The 21,257-nt window shown below is 38.8% G+C and overlaps 1 protein-coding gene across 1 annotated transcript in view; it reads left to right on the top strand.

Annotated features, from left to right (window-relative positions):
• ELAPOR2 (endosome-lysosome associated apoptosis and autophagy regulator family member 2) overlaps nucleotides 1–20,995 on the top strand; it is a 184,250-nt gene extending 163,255 nt beyond the window's left edge. The window contains exons 19-22 of the mRNA XM_078059201.1: nucleotides 1,495–1,621; nucleotides 7,185–7,363; nucleotides 8,369–8,534; nucleotides 20,194–20,995. Of these exons, the coding sequence (XP_077915327.1) occupies nucleotides 1,495–1,621; nucleotides 7,185–7,363; nucleotides 8,369–8,534; nucleotides 20,194–20,253 (532 nt within the window). The 3' untranslated portion in view covers nucleotides 20,254–20,995. The remainder of the gene's footprint in view (nucleotides 1–1,494; nucleotides 1,622–7,184; nucleotides 7,364–8,368; nucleotides 8,535–20,193) is intronic.
• Nucleotides 20,996–21,257: the final 262 nt, after the last annotated feature.

Raw genomic sequence — 21,257 nt, 5'->3', positions numbered from 1 at the left:
CATTGTATATATATACCACTTCTTCTTTATCCATTCATCTGTTGATGGACATCTTGGCTCTTTCCACAGTTTGGCTATTGTGGACATTGCTGCTATAAACATCGGGGTGCACGTACCCCTTCGGTTCCCTACATTTGTATCTTTGGGGTAAATACCCAGTAGTGCAATTGCTGGATCGTATGGTAGCTCTATCTTCAACTTTTTGAGGAACCTCCATACTGTTTTCCAGAGTGGTTGCACCAGCTTGCATTCCCACCAACAGTGTAGGAGGGTTCCCCTTTCTCTGCATCCCCACCAACATCTGTCGTTTCCTGACTTGTTAGCCATTCTGACTGGTGTGAGGTGGTATCTCATTGAGGTTTTGATTTGGATTTCCCTGATGCTGAGCGATGTTGAGCACTTTTTCATTGTCTGTTGGCCATTTGGATGTCTTCTTTGGAAAAATGTCTGTTCATGTCTTCTGCCCAATTCTTGATTGGATTCTTTGTTCTTTGGGTGTTGAGTTTGATAAGTTCTTTATAGATTTTGGATACTAGCCCTTTATCTGATATGTCATTTGCAAATATCATCTCCCATTCTGTCGGTTGTCTTTTGGTTTTGTTGACTGTTTCTTTTGCTAGCACAGTCATTTTTAAGAGCTTTTCATCACCTTAGAAAGAAACCCTATACCCTTTAGCTATCACCTCCCTATACCTTAGCTCCCTTGCAAGCCCCAAGGAACCACTAACTTACTGTTTCTATAGATTTTCTTATTCTGGACTTTCATAAGAATAGCATTTAATATATAGAATTTATGTTCTATATATTAGTAGAAGTAGAAGTTATGTTCTATATATTAGTGGAAGTTCTATGTATTAGTAGAAGATTTATATTCTATATATTAGTAAAAGATTTATATTCTATATATTAGTAGAAGATTGGCTTCTTCTGCTTAGTGTATTTTCAAGGTTCATCCAAGTTGCGACATGTATCAGTTCTGCGTTCCTTTTTCTGGCCTAGTAATATTCCACCGAATGGTTATAGCACATCATATTTATCTGTTCATTTGCTGATGGGTATTGGAGTTGTTTCCACCTTTTGGCCCTTATGAGTAATGCTCCTATGGACATTCATGGACAAGTTTTTGTGTAGACATATGTTTTTATTTCTCTTGGATTTTATCTAGAAGTAGAATTACTGGATCATGTGGTAGCTCATTTTAATGATCTGAGGAACTACCAGCTTGTTCCAAAGCAGCTGCACCTTTTTACATTCCCATTAGCAGTGTAGGAAGTTTCTAATTTCTTAACATGTTTGCAACTCTTGTTATTATCCGTCTTTTTGATTCTAGCCATCCTAGTAGGTGTGAAGTTGTGGTTTTATCTCCTTTTGATTTTTTGTTTGTTTGTTTTCTCAGTACCCACACATTGCTTTCCAGTATGCAGTGGACACTCAAATGTTGATTGGACTTGATTGAATGTGTTATAAGAGCTGTCATTTCATTTTTTATTTCAGCAAGTGCCCAGCAGGCACCTGTGATGGATGTACATTCTATTTTCTGTGGGAGAGTGCTGAAGCTTGCCCTCTGTGCACAGAGCATGACTTCCATGAGATTGAGGGAGCCTGTAAGAGAGGATTTCAGGTAAGGGGAAAATCCATCTAAGCAGAGCTATGTGATTAAAGAGAAATTGATTAGTCTGGCATCACTTAGATCACAGAAATTCACGTTCAAAACCATGGCTAAAGCTTATAGTTAACTTGATGTTACTTAATATGCATTTAAAATCAAGTTTGGTAGGTGAACTCCCACATGCTGGGGTAGCTCAAGGTGTGCACTGGCACTGGGGAAAATAAATTGTGCAAGGAGTTGTAGGCTATGGATATTTACCTGGATTATAAAGAAATGGTATCATTAAACCAAGATGTGATTTATATAATGCACTTGTAGGTATAATTAAGATGGGGATGGTATAAATGATTCACTAAAGCACACCTAAAGAGTAAAGCATGTATCTCAACATCAGGTCTATCCCATCCTGATGACAGTTTTCAGAAATCTCATCAGAATCTGATTCTCTGATGCCAGTTCCCCAATAAGGTTACCACCACCAGTGGTTACATTTAATGTATTTCCCTTGTCATTAAATTTTTTCGAAAACATGATTCTATTATATATATTCTGGGATTTAATAACTCCCCTGTTGGACATTTGAGAAAAATTTAAGACGTCTTTTTGTAAATAACTCTGTAATGAACATCCTTGTTGGAAATGTGATTATTTCCTTAGATTTTATTATGAGAAAAAAGATTAATTGGATCTAAGGAGATGGACATTTTTAAGGTTCTTGAGACATGTTACTAACTTGCTTTGGTGGTATCATTTTGCCCTCCTGCTAGTCTGAGAGTGCTTAGCTCACTGTACTAGCTTTGAGGAATGCCATATGAAAAACACAAACTTTTCCTCCTTCAAGATGACTTCCTACTTCAACCTCTCTGAATTCTATTGAAATGACAAGAAAAAAACACAAATGATAATAAGTCACTGCTAGTGGTGGTAACCTTAGTGGGGAATTGGCATCAGAGAATCAGATTCTGATGGGATTTCTGAAAACTGGGATGCAGATGGAATAGGTCTGACGTTCAGGTTGCCTGGAGTGGGGAGCATGCTAGAAGGCTTGTGGCAAGAAGGGATCAGAGAGGGAGCACTATTCTGTCTGAGAAAGTCTGGAGGAGCATGTCATTGGCAGGTCAGAGGGCAGGAGTACAAGAAGAAGTCAGAATACCCTACCTCATCGCCCGCATTTAGAGTGTTAGTAGCAGTAGCATTTACCTCTAGGAAAAAACCAGAGAACTATTCTCTACATAGGGATTTTTCAAACTTTAATGACAGTGAACCTATAGCAAGAAATACATTATAGAGCAAAGCTGGTACACAGACACCAACTCAGACACATAGCAATATGCCTAAAAATGAAATTAAATTTCATGGAACAATACTTATTTTCATATTTTATGATAAAGTCTAAGCATAAAGGTAATATAAAATGTGTTGTCATGAAATAATTGAGTACAAAACAGTAAAAGTTCCCAAGTGGACAACATGAAGACAAAAATCAGCAAAGTTTTATTTCATTCATCAAGTGTGCTTACGTCTGGATAGCTCCTTACGGTTGAGAGCGCACAGAGACGGTACTGCTCACGCATCTCGTGCACTGGTGGGCCAGTTTCTTGTTAACGTTTTTAAGTGGGCCAAGGGTGAAAATTCTTGGCTTTCAAAAAAACATGGTTTCTTTTTAGTCCTCATAATAATAATGATACATGTTTTATGTCTCACAGTCGAAATTCTTTTATCGTTTCTCTAAAATGATGACACCCTTATCGTTTTTTAAAGAATAAAGGAGAAACGGATGCATTCCTTTCTTTGTCCACCAAGTTCAACTCAAGGGCTTTGAAAAGTCGGATGACCTTTTATGTAAACATTCTCTAATATTCAACATTTCTCTTCTGGAAGATAATGATGAGAAGGTTAAGACCATGAGGTTGCAATAATCTCTCCAATTTCATTTAAACTCTCTTTATTGAAAAAATTCTGTTCAGCATGTTACAAGAATGTTTGGAACAGATAGTTACAAGGTGATTCTTTTTAAATATTTGTTTTTGCCTTAAAAATAATCTTTAGGAACATTTTGATGTGTTTGTCATATTGAAATATATCATTTCCCTCCTATAGTCCTAAATTTAACTTAAGAAATAGTTAAGTATACATTTCTGTTATACTTAGATACTGATTTTGAAAATATTTGCCAAATGAGATCTGGCTTCAATTAAAAAAAATATAAATTCCATTCCAAAGCTTACGGGCCTTGCTTAGTGTATTCCGTTGCAACAGCAAAACAAATGGGTATGACCCAGTAAGTGGGTGTTTACTTCTAGTCTCTGAATAAAATATTTTAAAAAGTATGCTCTTTAGTGAGCTTTATGTAGTGCAAATGACAGCTTTCACTGTTTTCCATTACAATTGACCTCCCCCCCATCCCATGGGGGATATGTGCCAAGACCCCCAGTGAATGCCTGAAACCATGGATATACCGAACACTATGTATACTCTGTATTTCCTTTTACATACATATACACATACCTATGATGAAGTTTAATGTCTAAATTAGGCACAGCAAGAGATTAACAACTGATAATAAAATAGAACAATTATAACAGTGTACAGTAACAAAAGTAATGTGAATGTCATCTCTCTCTCAAAATATCTTCTTGTCCTGTGCTCACCCTTGTGATGAAATGAGCTGATAAAATGCCTACATGATGAGATCAACTGAGGGGAATGATGTAGACACGTGACAGAGAATTAGGGCACTATTGACTTTCTGATGATAAATCAGGAGGATCATCTGCTTCCTAATTGAACCCACAGAAAGTCAAACTGCAGATAAGGGGGGGCCAACGGTAGGTTCATGTGCAAGGGCAGATTTCTTTGGATGCCAAAACCTCATGAGAGAGAAAATACAGTGATTGCCAAATATCGCTCTGGGTATCATTTAATTTTTTAACAATTGCACTGTGTTTCCTGCTCTATCCTTTACAGGTTTTCTCTCTGTATTGACTACGAGTGTATTTTCCCAATTCTATAAATGTATCTAATCCAGGTGTGTATGAAGTTAAATTTACACACTACAACAAGTCCTCCACAGAGAGGGTTGTAAACTGAGAGAGTGGCACAACTTGTGGGGAAAGTGCTCTTATCAAATTGGATCTTAGAAATCTATATCAGCTTCTCAGTGTATAGTAAGCATTACTTCTAAATGCCACGCAGTTGTAAAGATTTGAAGAGATACTATGTTATCACTGAGAGGGATATTTTTAAGCTTATCATCAAATTTATCTCACCCTGTTCACAAAATATCTCAGCATGCTGGAAGAATACATTTTTCAGCAGCGGAGTCAGCCATTTTCTCCTTTGCCAATGACATGTGACTGGATGAAGGGATGAGCCATTCTAATCAATAGTTACAGAATGACTGACAAATTTGGCCAATGGCTTGATCTTTTTTTTTTTTTTTTTCTTGAACAATTTGAGGAGCTTATGGAAAAGTTAAGGATCCTGGGTTTACAAGTATCTTTTTAATTTGAAGTTTTAACGTTTTGTTTATGACTGTCATTAGACATTATAGCTTTGCCATTTTCACTGGGTGTTACACATTTATGAAACCATATAAAGTATTGCACGGTCTTTTAATTTTTTTAAAATTTTTTATTGTTGTGTTAATCACCATACATTACATCATTAGTTTTTGATGTAGTATTCCATGATTCATTGTTTGCGTATAACACCCAGTGCTCCATGCAGAACATGCCCTCTTTAATACCCATCACCAGGCTAACCCATCCCCCCACCGCCCTCCCCTCTAGAACCCTCAGTTTGTTTTTCAGAGTCCATCGTCTCTCATGGTTCATCTCCCCCTCTGATTTCCCCCCCCTTCATTCTTCCGGTCTTTTTTTTTTTTTTTTTAAGATTTTATTTATTTATTTGACAGAGAGAGAGACAGCGAGAGAAGGAACACAAGCAGGGGGAGTGGGGGAGGGAGAAGAAGGCTTCCCATTGAGCAGGGAACCCCATGCAGTACTTGATCCCAGGACCCTGGGATCATGACCCGAGTCGAAGGCAGATGCTTAACGACTGACCCATCCAGGCATCCCTGCATGGCCCTTTTTTTTTGTTAGAACGCATTCAGATGAAGCCAACATGTGCTGACTTAGAGTTAATGTTTTTCTCTCTATTGTCATTATTTACACTGAGAGATGTAGCATTTGTATTTGAACATGCCCCTCATTTCTCATCTCATTCTTATAAAAATAATGTGACCCATTTTAAAAGTGGTTTTTTACATTAAATTTAATGAAAATGTTACAGTTGTCATGTGGTTAAAAAAATTGCAATTACTAATGTCCTTTCCAAAAAATATGATGAGAATTCTTATCTAAAACTTGGTTGAAACTTTTCCTTAAAGTAAATACCATTCTCCTGTACTTCATGTTTAGCTGGAGAAATGTGTGTACCTGTACAGTAAAATGACACATTATGGTGTTATCCTTCTGTTAGGATATTATTAAAATGACTATCAAACACCAGAAAATTTAATCAGACACAATGATCAAAAAATTGAGTCTTCCATGTCATTTAATGTCACTGGATATAATCATCATACAAATTGCTACTGGTCATCGTATTTGTTGAACTATAAAAGGAAGCATGCACTGTAATTTTCATTTCTGGTTAGTGTTATTTGATCTATTTATTTGGAAAAAAATCATGGTTGATATTCAGTATATTGATTTTATTTTATTTATTTTTAATTTTTTTAAAAGACTTTATGTATTAGAGAGAGAGAGAGCACAAGCAGGGAGAGCGACAGGCAGAGGGAGAGGGAGAAGCAGACTCCCTGCTGAGCAGGGAGCCTAATGTAGGACTTGATCCCAGGACCCTGGGATCATGACCTGAGCTGAAGGCAGATGCTTAACCAACTGAGCCACCCAGGCACCCCGTATTTTGATTTCATTATTTCCTAGTTAGTTGCAACTTGCAGTTTGAAAAACATTGCCCTAGCAACACTGAGTCATCTGCTTTGGGAGGGTAAGAATAAGGACCTACTGTGGGCAGTAATGACCCAGAATAATGCATGGGAAATAAGTGTGCAGCCTGCCCTACCGCCACTTACCCAAGCCTACCCGTCATGGTGTGCCTGCCTATCCTGGTCCAGGGTTTGCTCTTCTTCTCAGGGGAGAAGCTTGGTGGAGGAAATGGACCTACATCATTGGTAGGTGAAACCCATTCTATATTAAACAACCTAAGCTTTCAATTAAAAACATGACTAAGAAGTCAGGGATCATAAGAAATTTGAGGAAAAAAGCCCAAATGGTATGTACAGACAGAGTCATTTTTATTCAACCTCCTCAGCATGGAGCAAGCTTCCTGATCTGGTGAGCCATGTTTTTATTTGGTTTTGTTGTGTTTTTGTTCATTATTTCCTTATTCCTTCTCTTCTCTATCTCTTTCTTCTCTTTTTGGAGCTTCTTTTAGATGAATGCTGAATAATCCTCTGTGCCTACTATGAATAAAGAGCAGAACTCTTCTCCTGAATCTCATTTCTTATGTCATCTGTGTGTGTGTGTGTGTGTGTGTGCTTTTTTTAAAGGAAACCTTGTATGTATGGAATGAACCTAAATGGTGCATTAAAGGAATTTCTTTGCCTGAGAAAAAGTTGTCAACCTGTGAAACAGTTGACTTTTGGCTGAAAGTGGGAGCAGGAGTGGGAGCATTCACAGCGGTTTTGCTGGTGGCTCTAACTTGCTACTTCTGGAAAAAGAATCAGAAGTAAGTAATCTCATTGGAGTGATCATGTAAAAACTGAAGGATCTCTTTTGTTGTGAAAATTTTAGACCTAATTATTATTATATCCTATAGTTTTTCTCAGAGAGACAAGAAACTGTTCCTACGAAGGAGTTAGAGGAAAGACCTTTAAGAAAGGAAACAGAAATGATTATTATTCTGCTAATAGATGATAGAATGTTAGAGGTGATTGCATTAGACCATTTGTTACAAAATAGAGAAAAATGGAGGCTCTGGGTACAGAGGTGAATGGGAGCAGAGCTGAGATCAGAGGTCAGGTTTTCTCTCTCTGCATCTATTTTTCTTTTCATGACAACATTGTGTCTTCTTGCCCCAATGTTTCTTTTTCAGTTTCTTGTGAAACAGACTAAGTATATAGGCAAATATGATCTTTATTTACTCAGGACTTCAGGAATCTAAGGTTGAATATTGAGTCTATTTCCTGAATATATATTGTTCTGTTATGAGATTTGATTCTTCTAAATTTATATATCAGCAGAGCTCTGAAACTTCTATATTGTAATATCTCAAGGCCATTATAATATCCAAGGTGGTGAATAGGAAGGAATGAGTTATATACAGAAACAAGAAAGACCAGGTCACTTACCTATGTGGTAGTCTCATCCTTATGAACTAAACTATGGAAAATCATATAGTGCCTGAGCTTCCAAATATTTATATATTAAGAAAATGCGTTCAGACTTCAAGATTTCTCTTTGTTTTTCAAAAGTTCTTCATAGTTGGACCATTTAATCAATGTAAAATAACTGATAAGAGTTAACTATACTGCCATGATTCTCTGAAATCCTGGAAAAAATTTGTGCGTAGATGGTAGATAAATGAGAACACATGGTGCTTTGGCTATAGGTCAGGGACATTGGCTAGAAGAGCAACTATACTACAAGAGCATTTAACGAGCTGATGTATGACCACCTAAAGTTAGTATTAATTTGTACTAAACAGCCACTTTATTTATTTACCACCACTTAGACTGGAGTACAAATATTCCAAATTAGTGATGACAACTAACTCAAAAGAGTGTGAACTCCCAGCTGCAGACAGTTGTGCTCTCATGGAAGGAGAAGACAATGAGGAAGAAGTTGTGTATTCCAATAAACAGTCACTACTGGGAAAACTTAAATCCTTGGCAACAAAGGTGAGAGCAGAATTTTAACCTGGTATTACTATGCTTTTATTAATGAGGGGCCATAGTAAACTAACAGTAGCTTTCATGCAACCATGTCATTCAGTCTGTCTCTCTCTCCATGGGTATTTATCCAACAGAAATACTCTTAGAAGTACACAAGGATATTGGAGAGGGTATGTGTTGTGGTGAGTGCTGTGTATTGTGTAAGACTGATGAATCACAGACCTGTACCCCTGAAACATAATACATTATATGTTAATAATAAAAAGAGAAAAAAAAAGTACACAAGGATATAAATATAAGAATATTCACCACAGCATTGTTTCCGCCCACCCCCCTCTGGTTAACAGAGTAGAAACAACCTTACACACCATGAAGAAGGAGTAGATAAGAAATTTCCATATATCAAAGTAATAGAATCCTGTGCAACTATGCAGCTATTAGAAACGGACATATGTATGTCCATAGGTCCAAGATAAGTAAAGTAAAAACAACACACAGACTATTACATCTATTAAACATACATTTATGTCAGTCTTTGCAAAGCAGACTATGAACAATGGCTGCTTTGGGGGAGTCTTGAACCAATGGGAGTCTTTTGTTTTTGAAGTAGTACATTTTTATAATATTTGAATTTTCACAAAGATAATGTGTTGTTTTCTAATATTAAAAATTTTAGGTTAAAAAAGATCTTATTCACTCATTCTTTTTTTGTTTTTTTATTTTGTAACATGGTTTTTTCATATAGAAAAAGTAAAAGTTATATAAGCTGTTGAGGTATTAAAGAGGTACCTTATCAGATGCCATCACATTTGTCAGCTTTGAAATGATTACGGTATCCAAACAGATTAACACTAAGCCTTAAATATTATTTGTAAACACATTTTATTGACATTCTTCACCATTGACTTAAAATATGAGAAATTACCAGTGTACCTACACTCAGCATTAAAAATAGAATGAAACAGGGCGCCTGGGTGGCTCAGTTGGTTAAGCGACTGCCTTCGGCTCAGGTCATGATCCTGGAGTCCCTGGATCGAGTCCCGCATCGGGCTCCCTGCTCGGCAGGGAGTCTGCTTCTCCCTCTGACCCTCCCGACCCTCCCCCCTCTCATGTGCTCTCTCTCTCAGTCTCTCTCTCTCAAATAAATAAATAAAATCTTAAAAAAAAAAAATAAAAATAGAATGAAACAGAAGAATGTGTTTCAAATGATTTTCAGCAGGAGGGACAAGTGACAAAAGATTACATTTATTGAGAATGTTTTAGTAACTATTTCCTTTTGTTCTTCCAATTTAAGCACATAAATATATTATAAGGGATCATTTAAAAACAAAATGAATAAGCCATATTCCCCTTCTAATGGTTATTTAACGGTTTTATTTTTTTTCACTGTGGTACTTTAGGAAGGATGTTTTTGTTATGGAATAACAAATGTATAGTTAGTGTCAAGAACTGAGATTTCACCCGACTTGCAAGATAACAAATGAACCTGCCACTGTTTCATGGACAATTTAGGAGACACAAGACTCCCGCTCAGAGACAAAGCACAGCTCAGTGCTCACAGCAGACGCACTAGCCAGGGTATTAGCATTCATAGCAGTTCCCCAAACCCCACTTTCCTCAGGGTTCTGTGGACAGGAACAGATGACATTTGCACACAAAGTGGCTTGCATTACAGGAAAGGAACTCTAAGCTTTGGGAACCTGACTGTTTTAGAATGGGCAGGGGGGGCGCCTGGGTGGCTCAGTCGTTAAGCGGCTGCCTTCGGCTCAGGTCATGATCCCAGAGTCCTGGGATCGAGTCCCACATCGGGCCTCCTGCTCAGCGGGAAGCCTGCTTCTCCCTCTCCCACTCCCCCTGCTTGTGTTCCTGCTCTTGCTGTCTCTGTCAAATAAATAAATAAAAATCTTAAAAAAAAAATAGAATGGGCAGGAATCATGCCAATGCTTTCCTCCAAAGAGAGATATTACTGTTACTGTACTAGACAGGTAGTGTGTGTGTTCATTGCTTCACAGGGAGACACCATTTCCTGCCATTTGCTCTGGACAAATATAATTCCTTAAGCTTCCAAGGCTGCTTTCTATACAAAAATCCTTAAAAAGATAATCTTGAACAAAGGGAAATCACTGTCTTGCTCATAAGATCTACAAAAATGCAAAGGAACCACAGAGAATTATCTCCCCAAAATATCCAAACCTCATTTCTACACCATCTTGGCTTCTGGTGAATTTTCCCACTAGTATAGCATGCTATCCACCCCTCTTTTTGATCTGTTTGACTGAGGCTGGGTTCAAATCTGGCCAATTTACAGCATATGTCATTTAAATAAAGCTACTACCATTAGGACCCCAAACAGCAAGATGAGATGAACCTGCATTATTAACATCAAACGTATCCCCAGGGTCCCAGATACAACTAACTGAATAAATCCCATAAACCATAAGGGTCCACCTTAAAAAGCTAGACAGCTTTAAGTCCCAGTATTGACTTTTCTACTCAGCTTGAGACCTTTCCACTGGCACTGAGATCTTTCCTCCATAAGATTCATGTGGAAGAAGGTCAAAGATATTTTCAGAAATTTGCAGAACCCAATATATCTCCCACTTTTGTCTACGTGGCCATGGTAGGGGAACTTGGTGAGCAGTATACTCAACCAGGTGGTCACTGTCTTTTGATCTAAGATGATGGCATTCCAGATACCCAAGATAGATGAGTGCCTCCACAGACTTTGTCTTGACCATCAAGGGTGAAGTTGAGGGCAATTATATCATCCATAATGATGTTTGAACCATGAGTTGAGGTTGACCTAAATGTCATCAGAGGCTGAGGTGGTGTCATGCCATTCTCTAGCTAAAGTCAGAGACAAATTTTTCACCATTTTCTAATTGAATAACTGCCTATAGGGTGAATATGAATAACATCAGTTATCCCTTTAGAAACCTCTGAATAACCAACAGTAGTCTCATTTTGAAAATCCTTGCAGTTGTCTAAAGGTTAATGATATTTTGGGGCTGTTTCCATAAATAGTTGAGTTATGACCACTTACAACTGCTCCTAGGGTACAAATATAAGCCACTATGTTTTTAGGAGAGAAGTTAATGCCTGGCTTCTACACAAGAAGTACAGTCCTGAAGGTACATAGGGTGTCTTTGGAAAGAAAGTATTATAGACAATTGTTGGAGACACCAAGTGGGACCTACATTAATTAGGCAATACAGGCTGATGGTGCCTGCAACCTCCTTGCGGCTAGTAAACCTTAGGGTTCCTAATTCACGTCACATAACTGTGTCTCTTCTTTGTCTTTGAGAGACTGCTTAAAGGCACTCAGTCCAACTTTTCCTGTTGGTCCATGCTGTAAACTGGATGGTGCTATTTCACTCCATGGAATGACTGAGCAATGGCAATGGGAATGTTGGTGTTGATGTTGTTATTTGGGGCAGAAGCTGGAGCCATTCCCTGCTGTTTATTATAGATTTCTCAGTAAGTTTAAAGGGACTTACTTAAGGTTAGAACCTCTGGTGGGTATGGTGGACCTAGTAGTCAATTAAATTTTAGGTACTTGGCAACAGTTTGAGAGGGGTACACTAATGCATTATCCTTCATAGAAGGTGACGGGGTGGCTCCGAAAAACAAATTATCATTAATATCCCTCCATCCTTCATATCTCTCAGGGTCTAAGGTATCTTCTCTCCAGGCACCTCATTACCAGGCTGCATTATTTATCTTCTTCCACTGCCACAAAATCAGTTTTTCCCATTGCAGCTAAAACTTCATCTTATTTCTACTTATCCCCTTACTGACACCTAGACCTATGCACCAGAACATTCAAGTGCAAGAGGGACAAAGGCATTTAAAAAAACTTATGATGGAGACCAAATATGTCATCCTTTGGGTTGCTTTTGAGTAAAAGGGACATATCATGTCCATGAGTGGTCAGGGTAGAATCCTGGATTTTTATGTAAGTGTGTATAACCATATATAAGTACATATAACCTTAACCTTCTTACTGATAATTATGCATGACACAGCCAAGAGGAGATGATCCCTTTCTGGGGACAACCATGTTTAATAACTGAACGACATTATTAAATGTGTGGACCAGGAGGAGGTAGGGTGGAGATAGAGTCAGAAATCTTTTTGATTCATTTTTGAGAAGGCCCTTGTCATGCTCAATGATACCTTTCAACAGTATGAAGTATTGAAGGTCCACTGAACACCTCTACTCTCAGCCCATTTTCAGGTAGCTTTTGTGATATAAAGGGTACCATTGTTAGACTGCAAAAAATCCATAAAGTCACAAACATGAAACACATTTTCTTCAAGGGTCATAGTGGTGTGGCTAGAGTTAGCGGATCTGACTGGAACAGCAACACCATAACGTGAACAGGTGTCAAAGGGTAAGGCACTACTGATAGCCCAAAGAAGTGATCAGAGGTGTGACCTCATCATTTGCCATGGAAAAACTTGTCAGCTCTTGGCATGAATCCCAAGTCTTGCATGCTTGGTAACCTCTGCATCTGAAAAAGAGTCCTTTACTTTGTGCCCAGTGTGTGATGGCGGATTCATTGCTATGGCAAGCAGAATGATGGGTCCATGCAGCATTTATGTCAGTCTGTCTGATGCAATCTCTATTGTGTGCTTAATTCTCTTTGATCTTTTTAGACCATGGGTCCTTAATGGAAGTATCTACATGAGTGACCCAGATTATTTGATCAGCTGAGATTTGTTTCTGGAATTTGTTGCCCCAGAGAGAAGTAACTTTGATGTGTCAGTCTATAGTTTTCCAACTGGCAGACCAAATAGTTTGAGTCCTGCCGATTCCTCAAGAGTTAGTGGTGATCTAATAAGGTTTATCAAGGCCACAGCTATGAGAATGGCTTTGGGTTCTGCCCACTAAGCCAACAATTTTGTAGGTTTTTAGTTATGCATACCTGGTGCTGAGATAGGACAGCTACCGCAGCTGGTGGATACCCATTGGGTTTCAACTCCACCAAACCATCAGTGAACCAGGCCCAGGCATGAGGTAGAACTTAGATGAACCAAGGACTGGAGCCAGTGGCTTCATTTTTGGTGGTGGGGTAAGGGATAAAGTTCCCCCAAAAGGGTATTCTGCCATTTTTTCATGTGAGGTTGAGATGCTGCTGGGCAGGACCAGCTGCATTCTTGAATATATCATTTGTATTTGACAAGTGAGGCTTATTAGGTCTTTGCCACCTTGCTGACCCACCATGAATGTGACTATCAGGCTGTAGAATCACAAGATGTGCATGGGAATGGCTTTTAGTTTTGACAAGAACTCAGTAATAAGCTAATAGCTGCTTTTCAGAAGAGCCCTACCTGGTAGCCATATCAAGGTGATGAATCTAAAATCCCAAAAGGTGCCTCTGGGAGAAGGCTCCTTCCCATTGCTGAAGTCTCTAATTGGCAGAATCATTAGTCACCGAGAATTCTATCACAAAGTGGCCATTAGGGCTGTGAGGCCACAAAGGTGGAGAGCATGATTCAACTTGCTGGACAGTTTTTAACATAGCCTGTTAGTTTGGGCCCACCTCAAAAGATACTACTTGGTAGGTTAGCTGATGTCAAAGAGCAGGTAGCATATTCAAGTGAGGCCCTGCTGTCTCCAGTAGCGAAGAGTCTAGTCAAGTGCTGGACTGTTTTTCCATGACTGGCAGATAGGGTTAGCATTGCAAATATGATCACATGGTCTCAAGAAACTTTACTTACTTAGCAGTTTCCTGAATTTTGTGGGGGTTTACCAGCCATCTTTGTTGGCAGAAGTCTGACAATACAGGCAATGCTGTTGAGACTGAGGCTTTTGACTTGACACCAACATTGCATCATTTATGTTGTGACACCTTTCGGCATTGGCAGGTAGAGAAACTTGTGTGTAATCCTGACACAGACCTTTGTTGCAAATGGCAGAGGAATTAGGAACGCTTGCAATGCCCTTCTAGCTCTCCTCTCCATGGGACTGCTCTTGACCGCGGGGATCTCCTCTGGTACTTAGCAGATGTGGAGGTATACACATGTACCATCAAGTCCTATGGACTTTCGGATGTAGAAGCAACAACAGCAGCATCTTGGATAGTCCTGCAGAACCCCTCACACAAGGTCACATTACCTTAGCTTCCCCACTGAGAACCTTGCTTAAACCCCATTAGTGGAATTTACACGTCCCTCTCCTATCACACGTTCTGGTAGGATGCTGACTTTGGTGCTTGCAATGAAGAGTCTTAAATGTTTGAATCCTTCCCCTCCTGAAGGCTCCCAAGCCAACTCAGGTGGTTGTGCCTGGCCTTCAGTCCCTCTTGGTGACAGGAAAACTAATCATCTTTCCCCGTAAAGCAGCCAAAGTCAAGATAGATGGGGAGGAAGAGATTAAGGGTGCAGAGAAAGACAATTTCTGTGACAGCAAGCAAACGCATTTGCTTTTGCTTTTAAGCAGCATCGCAGTTGCTCAAGCAAACTTTGAGTGTTTTTGTCCACCTAAAATCCTATGTTGAATGGCAAGGTTATCATTCCCGACATCATCTATTTCAGCTTTGGGACTCGTTCTTGTCTCAGTCCAGCCAGATTGATTTTGGGCTGAGGCTAGAAGTGTTTTGCCTTTTTGTTGATTTAGGCTTATGTTGATTTCGCATATTGGAGCCTTTTTTAAAAAAAGGGAATCCACCTTACTTCTTGCCCCATTTTCATAAATCTAAATTATTGCCTGGTTTTAAAATAAAGGATAGGGGAAGTTTCCAGGGTGGGGCTGATCATATTAACTTATTAAGATTCCTTTGGGTCAGTTTGTCATTCTGTAGTGACTTTCCACATTGCAAACCTAATCTGGGGCAGTAAGAGCCCCAGTGCTAGTCATTCCCTCACTAGGTTTTCCTGTGGGAATTTCTCAGGGAAATCTGCTAAAGAAGGCCAAAGCTCTGTTACTGCAGTCGGGACCCACTACAAAATCTCTGAGACCTTTGTGAACACACCCAAAGTTGGTGTGACAGAGTGCAAGAGGTGTTTAGCGCTAGGATGGCCCAGCTGTTGCCATTCTTAGTGATCATTGATTCCTGCCACATTATCTCCAAAGAGAATCAGCAAAAATTTTAACAGGTCACCTAGTTTCGGCCCATAAGTGGTTTTTGTTTTTTCTTTAATGGTCATTGTCGGTGCATATCTCTGTAACCTCTGTCTGAAAGGGGGTGAAACCTTTTCCTCTCAGGGTGCATTTAAATACTAATGGTTACCAAGGGGCACACCTGCAACTGATTGCCTGATTGGTGAGGAAGTCCTCTTGCTCAGAGGAGAATTAACATCCAAGCCACCATGCAGGCAGCTGAATGATGAACTTGTGGAACCACTTCCCAAAATCCAGCCTACAGCCACCTCCCCGGTTCCTTTCCACTTCCAGGCAGTGAAGTGGAGAACTTTAATTGCCTTGTGGATCATACAGTTTGGTCACCATGTTTGTTGCTAATTCTCATGGACTTTGCTCAAATCTTGTTAACCAGTGTGTGAGGCTGTCATCCTTATTCTTCTAGAAAGACACCTGTCTGTCAGTTTCCCATCTCATCAGCAAAACAGTGAAGAACTACGAAGGTTATGAAATTGCAATATGCTTGCTAGCCACCAAATTAGCCTGCCATACTTTCACGGACATTTTGAAGAAAGGAGTCTCCTGGGTCAGAAACAAAACAAGCCTATTATTCACAGAAGTAGCAGTGGCCAAAATGACAGTGTTTCTCTTGTTTCCTCAAGCCCCACTTCCCACAGAGTGAGGTGGCCTAGGTGATGCACAGTGTGTTATGCTGTAGAACAGGAGCCCTTAGCTTGGGGCATCTGAATCTTCTCTAACAGTCAGGAAGCAAGTCTGCCGTTTGCTCCACAGGAGGAGAGAGTTTCAGGGCTGCAAGCAAACTTTGCTTGTGTTCTTCCAAGGCTTTTTGTAATATAAACAGCTTTGAGAAGATTGTGTACCATTAAGGACAATTAACGTCTTCCTTAGAAGACTTGCAGAAACACAAAGAGACCCATGGAGAATGATCGCTCATCGTCAGCATATGTAGACTTCTCTTACCTGATTTGATCTTGTGATTCCCTCTTTGTAAGGGCATTGTCTTATAGTGGGGGAAGCAGTCAGGTGCCAGGGAAGATTTTGAGGAGAAAGTGACCTCTAAGCTGAATGAAAAGAAAAAGTGGGAATTACAAGTATTTTTTTTTTAAAGATTTTTATTTATTTGACAGAGAGAGAGAGCACAAGCAGGGGGAGTGGCAGGAAGAGGGAGAGGGAGAAGCAGGCTTCCCGCGGAGCAGGGAGCCTGATTTGGGACTTGATCCCAGGACCCCGGGATCATGACCTGAGCCAAAGGCAGACGCCTAACCGACTGAGCCACCCAGACACCTCGGGAATTACAAGTATTAATAAACTTTGAAGTCTTTCTCATATTGCAGTACCTCCTTTGTTGTTATTTTATGGCCAGAGAATCGAAAGCTTGAAAGATTACTGGAAACAGTCACAGGAAACATGATGGAGGATAAAGTCTTTCTCGCCTTTTTGTTTTGAACAGCAATTTTAATTGCCATAATGATTAAAAAAAATCATTTAAATGAAAATTTAAAATACTCTGGAAAAGCAGAAGAATTGTACAATGGTACAGCCACATACCCATCACCTAAATTTTACTGTATTTGATTTATTACCTATCTGTCTAAATCTCTATCTCTCTATTCATTTACGAATAAATCCTTTTTGATGCATTTCAAAGTAAGCTGCAGGATTCAATACATTTCACGCCTAAACACTTCAGGATATGTATAATTGATGAGAGAATTCAATATTTTCCGTTTTTTTCTAAGGGACATTGTTTACATAGAGTGAAGTGCACACATAACAAGTATGCAACTTGATGAACCCTTGGGAAGTGCATATATTTGTGTCACCCTAAATCCTATCAAAAAATAGAATATTAAGCTCACCCCTGAAAGTAGACTCATGTCCTTTTGCATGCAATTGATCCCCACCCTCAACCCCCAGAGGAAACTACTGTAGTGATCTTTTTAAACTGTAGACTAGTTTTGTCTGTTTTAAAACTTCATATAACTGTAACTACACAGTGTATAGTATTTTGTGTAAGATTTCTTTCACTCAGAAAAATGTTTTTGAGATTTATCTACCCTGTGTTAATCAGTGGTAGATTCCTTTTTATTCAGGATTAGCATTCTGTTGTATGGATATGTCAAAATTTGTTTAGCCATTCTCTTATTGATGAATACTTGGGCTATTTTTAATATTTAGCTATGAACGAAGCTGTTATTAATACCATTGGACAAGTCTTACTGTGTGTCCCCTTTAAAAATTTTGTTATGCCTGGCTCTGTGGAGAAAAAATGGTTGTAAGTTTCTTAACTGTTATGTCATTTAAGATTTGCTTTATCTTATATATGCTTACTCCTGTCCTAAAGGTCAGACCTTATTTGGTATTTTCCTCCCAATACACTGGACTTACCAGGTTTTATTTATGGATTTACTTTTCTTGACTTTTCTCAGCAACTTTAAAAATGTATCTTCAGGGTTTTTTGTTTGTTTTCTTTGTTCGTTCTACCATCATTCATGGGATACTATCTGATAGACACTCTGCCCGGTTTTGGTGCTATGTCAAATTAGATAGAGTTTCTTATGTCAGAGACTATCTAGTTTATTAGGGCATTGCACATGCACATCATTCACAGACACTTACCATCATCCATTGTGACAAGAGCACAGAGAAGGGAGTGCAATAAGGTAGTGACAGGTAAAGAGAAGCTTCTGGGAAAAGTTGGCATTTGAGTAAATTCTTGAATTTAGAACTCAGAAAAATAATTTGTATGGCATCTTTATTTAATGTTTGAGTGAACTGATACCTAGAGAGGTTCCATTATTTGTCTAAGAGAGGGTTAGGTAGGAGTTAAAAACCCATCTCCTGAGTTCCAATCCAGTGTTTTCCTTTCTGAAATGTGGCATTTCAATACATTTGCATAAGCATTGACAGCCTACCATGTACTAGGCCTGGAGTCAAGTTTTGGGAATTTAAAAAATGAATAAGCTACAATTCTTGTCATCCATAAGTCTCAGTTAGTGGTGCTAAGTACACACACACACACACACACACACACACACAAATGTGTAAGTACATATATATCCCACCATCTCAATAATAGCAAAATCCCATGTGAACTAAGAGGACACAGCATCTAAAGCCCTATTTCGCTAACATGATTTTATGAAGTGTTTTCCTTCAAATTGCACCTTGAGGATCATCAACAGGCCTCTGTCCCTTCTCCCCTCAGGAACATATTGAATCAAATCTTCTCAAGGAAAGACCATAAAAATCTCAGATTTCCTTTTTAGTTTATTGCTGGTACCCTGAAGCTCTTTCCCATAATACACTGTAAGCTCCTTGAGGACAGACATTTTGTATCCCTAAAGTCTAGTCCTGTTCCTGCAGTGCATTGGGGCTTAGTAAACATTGGAATTATCAACAGTTATTTCAATAAAGTGAGGTCTGGTCAACATGAGGCTCCAGGGAAACTTCTTCAGAGGGATCGAGTGAGAGCACTGAGGAGATGTACGGTCTGCCCTCGCGGGGGCATGTCATCTCAGTGCAGGCAAGGAAAAGTGAGATGGTGGTGTTCATGTGGTGACGTTTTTCCTATACTCCTTTCCCTGTAGCCCGAAAGCTTGTCTGAAGTCTTGGACTTCTCCACTCAAATGAGAGAAAGCACAAAAGTGGCCTTATTCTTTCTGATAGATACTCAGGGTCTGCTCATTTTTATTTTCTCATTTCACTTCTCTACTTCAGACATGCATCTGTTTGCACCTAGGATTGGTCCACCTCCTATTTCCTTTATTTTAAAAATAATCCTAGTTCTCTTCATTGTTATTCTCTTTGAAAGCATAGTACCCCCCACTCCATTTCAGCAGACTCCACAGAAAGTTTTTTCTGACTTTCACAGTGAAACATTGGGAGAATTCTCTTAATTCTCTTTTTCCCCATTAAAGAAGTACTTATTTTAATAGGCTGCATTTTGAATGTAATATGTAACAAAAGCCAGCAATGATGTATCTGAGTTAAAATTTTGATTTATTATCTAAGATGATTTGTTTTTAATATCTTTAGAAGGTATATACCCAAAAGATTTTCCTAAAACATGTCAGCGAACCCAAATGATCTTATGTCTTACTGGGGTCCTCATTATTTCTGCTGTCCTTCTTCTTACTAGGTATCCTATGTTATCTTGCAAATATGTAGCTTCTGTCAGTCTTCTTTTGTCCAAAATTCTTACGGCAAGGTCATCTGTTTCAGCACCCAGGTCAGATATCCTCTTAAGAAGGGTCTGGTCTCAGTGGTTTCTTCACAAAAATTTGTGAAGCTATATTTTTTGGTATCTATTGTGATCATGTGTTTGCTTCTATTTTGGATTGTCTGTCTTATCTCCTGGATGTCAAAAGCATCCTTCAAGGTAGGCATGCTATCTGTTTTATATCTGCCACTCTCCTTTAAATGTAAAATCCTAATCACAACTGGCATGTATGTAGATTAAAATGATTTCCAGAACTTTCCTTCTGGATGCATAAGATCCTAAAATCTTAGTGGAATTTGAATGAGTTCATTTTGTTTCAATATTTTTTTTCTTCATAGGAAAAAGAAGACCATTTTGAATCTGTTCAACTGAAATCCTCAAGATCCCCAAATATATGAAAAGACAGTGCTGTAGCCTTCAGACTAATGAACAAAGAAACCTGATCTCTAGTTCTACAGGACCGTAGCTTAGATCCTGTCTTTGTATCCCGGCACGTTGGTGATTTCACAGAGGAGGGCCATGCCGCTGAAAAGGGAAGGAGGTTGAAACGTTTGATTGCCTTATCACATGGTCAAGTATTTTGCCAAAAATAGGAAAGCAAATGGCTTGGGTCTCAACTGAAGATGAAGCTCAACTCAGGAAGAGATTTATCTGTAAATAGACATAACTGAAAACCAAGGTTAAGCCCCCCAGTGCACTGCTGATGCATGCCATATAATTAATGGGTAACTTTTATTCTTTATAACTTCTACATAAAAAGTGTGCTTTGGAGGGCAGATGTGAGCATATGCATTGTGATTCTATTTATGTCTTTTCTTTGTTTATAGTTTGGGGGAAGATTTGAAAAATTTTAAGGTATAGTTTTTTCCCATTATTTTCCTGACAGACCTTAAAACATCTTTTCTATTAAAAAATGATGAACAAAAGAAGACAATAAATTTTTCATTTTTCCATAGGGTCTTTCTTGATTTCAGAAGCCTAAGTAAGCAGTAACTTTTCAGGAAGAATAAACATGTAAACATGTGCTTGGGTTACCTAAACTTACATTCGCCTTTGAAATTTCAACCTTGTTGGAACTGGTAAGAAGGGCTTGACTGAAAGAGTTGAAGGAGTATTAAAAAAAAAAAAAGGCAAAGAGAATCCTGTCTTTCCATTAAAACAAACAAGCTCATGGTATTGTGGAAATCAAATGGCTTAACACCATTTATGTAATGCTTGAAGTATAATTTCAAATGAGTAAGAAAGCTTGTTTATCAAATCACATGCAAAATCAAGAAGAAGGAAGTGGGATGGCTTGTGTATAAGTACACATAACTGTGCAAAGGTATTGGGATAATTTCATGGTTTGCGGAAAATGGCAGTGGGATATTGGCCCTATGTCAAGCATCAAAGTTATATGGTT

Source organism: Halichoerus grypus, chromosome 12, assembly GCF_964656455.1.
Source record: "Halichoerus grypus chromosome 12, mHalGry1.hap1.1, whole genome shotgun sequence".
Taxonomy (NCBI): Eukaryota; Metazoa; Chordata; class Mammalia; order Carnivora; family Phocidae; genus Halichoerus; species Halichoerus grypus.
This window is presented reverse-complemented; position numbering and strand designations above follow the sequence as displayed.